The sequence below is a fragment of the Strongyloides ratti genome, assembly GCF_001040885.1.
Source record: "Strongyloides ratti genome assembly S_ratti_ED321, chromosome : 2".
Classification (NCBI taxonomy): Eukaryota; Metazoa; Nematoda; class Chromadorea; order Rhabditida; family Strongyloididae; genus Strongyloides; species Strongyloides ratti.
In genome coordinates, this window is record NC_037308.1 from 16,643,281 (window position 1) to 16,644,917 (window position 1,637).

General features: G+C 20.5%; 1 protein-coding gene across 1 annotated transcript; it reads right to left on the reverse strand.

Annotated features, from left to right (window-relative positions):
- Positions 1 to 140: 140 nt before the first annotated feature.
- SRAE_2000525700 (Astacin-like metalloendopeptidase) lies at positions 141 to 1,034 on the reverse strand (the record flags this gene model as incomplete). Its single annotated transcript, XM_024644249.1, has 2 exons — positions 141 to 975; positions 1,020 to 1,034. Coding segments are annotated over 2 exons (850 nt in total), but the record flags the coding sequence as incomplete, so codon positions are not given.
- Between the last annotated feature and the right edge of the window lie 603 nt (positions 1,035 to 1,637).

Sequence of the window (1,637 nt, forward strand, 5' to 3'; positions counted from 1 at the left end):
AAATCTAATTCTACTAGTTTTGTTTACTACAAAATGTATAACACAGTTTTTTTTTCCTTTTAAATAAAATAATCTAGGCCTTCGATCTGGAAGTATTAAAGTTGTCCAACAATTTATTTGTCTCATATTAAACTGCTCACATTGTGAACCAATAAATCCATCAATACATTTACATAAATGACAATTGTGAGGATCTTGGTATCCGTAATTATAACAATGTCTTTTAAATGGACAATTCGGATGAGTACAATAGTGTAAATTTAAAGCTTTAATATCAATAAAAGAAAGTCTTTTAGTTTGTCCCATAGTTCCTTCATATAAAGGATCAGCTGGTATTATTGTTTTAAAATTACCTATTGCAAATGCATTTACAGCAGCATGCATTATTGAACCATAATCATATGATAAATGATAATGAAAAGCTTCATAAGCAGTATGTTTTTTACAACTTACAGTCTCATTGTGTTGCATGTATTGTTTATATATTTTTACAAAAAAATCTCTATCAAATCGACATTGTTCATGATATAATCCTAATGTATGTAAAGTTTCATGTAAAATTCCTTCAAAATTATTACATCTTGGTCCAATTTTTATTCTTTGCCAAATTTTTTTATTGATATTTCCTATGGCACTTGAACATTCTCCTGTATATTTAAAATAAATACCTGGTGTATAAGAAAAGTTATTTTTTATTTTTCGAAATTTAATACATGTTTCTTGTTCAATAAGTTTTACTACATTTTTAATGGCATAAGAATCTACATGTGAGTCGTGGTAATAACGTATTAATAATGGCCATTTAGTATTTTTAAGTGTTATTATTTTTCTTTTTTTTCTAGTATTTATTTTTGAATCAGTTAATTCCGGAAAATTTACCACAAAATTATTTATTTTGTCTATAGATCTTTTAAAATTCATTTTTGTTATATATTCTTCAATAGTAAAATAATTATTTAATAAAACTATAAAAAACTAAATAAAATTTATTTTTAATTATTAAGTTTTTTTTTACTTACAAAAACATAAATCATGACAATTGCCAAATATATAGAGATATTTTTATTTTTGTTATGTACAGAAAATAGATTATAGTAAAAATTAAAAAAGTCTCATTGCTTTTATACATTTTTTTATGGAAATAATTATATAAGTTTGTTTTTTGCAACTTTTTATGTAAATATATAATCTATTATTTGTTATAATAGAAATAAAAATTTGATTAATTATTAAATCAGATATAAAATGATGTTTTTTTATAATTTATAAATAAAGTTTAAGTATATTAAAATGTTAATATTTTACATTAAAATAAATAAAACATTTAATAGTAATGTATTATATTTAAAATATCTTTTATGGAAATGTGAATTATATTTAGGTAAATAAAATAATTTTGAAATTTACATGGAAAAAGTTGAATACTTATGTTCTATTCTTGATAAAAAAATTTATTTCTAGAAATCAATTTTTATCCTAGCATTATTTAGTATGAATAATTTTTAAAATAGTTAAAGTTTTTAAAGTTTGAAAATTGTAAATGTTATAGTTTAGATAATTTTTCTTTTAATTATATTAAACATGAAGTACAATGTTTTTTAGTTTTCAGAAAACAATTCAAACTTATAAATAGATAA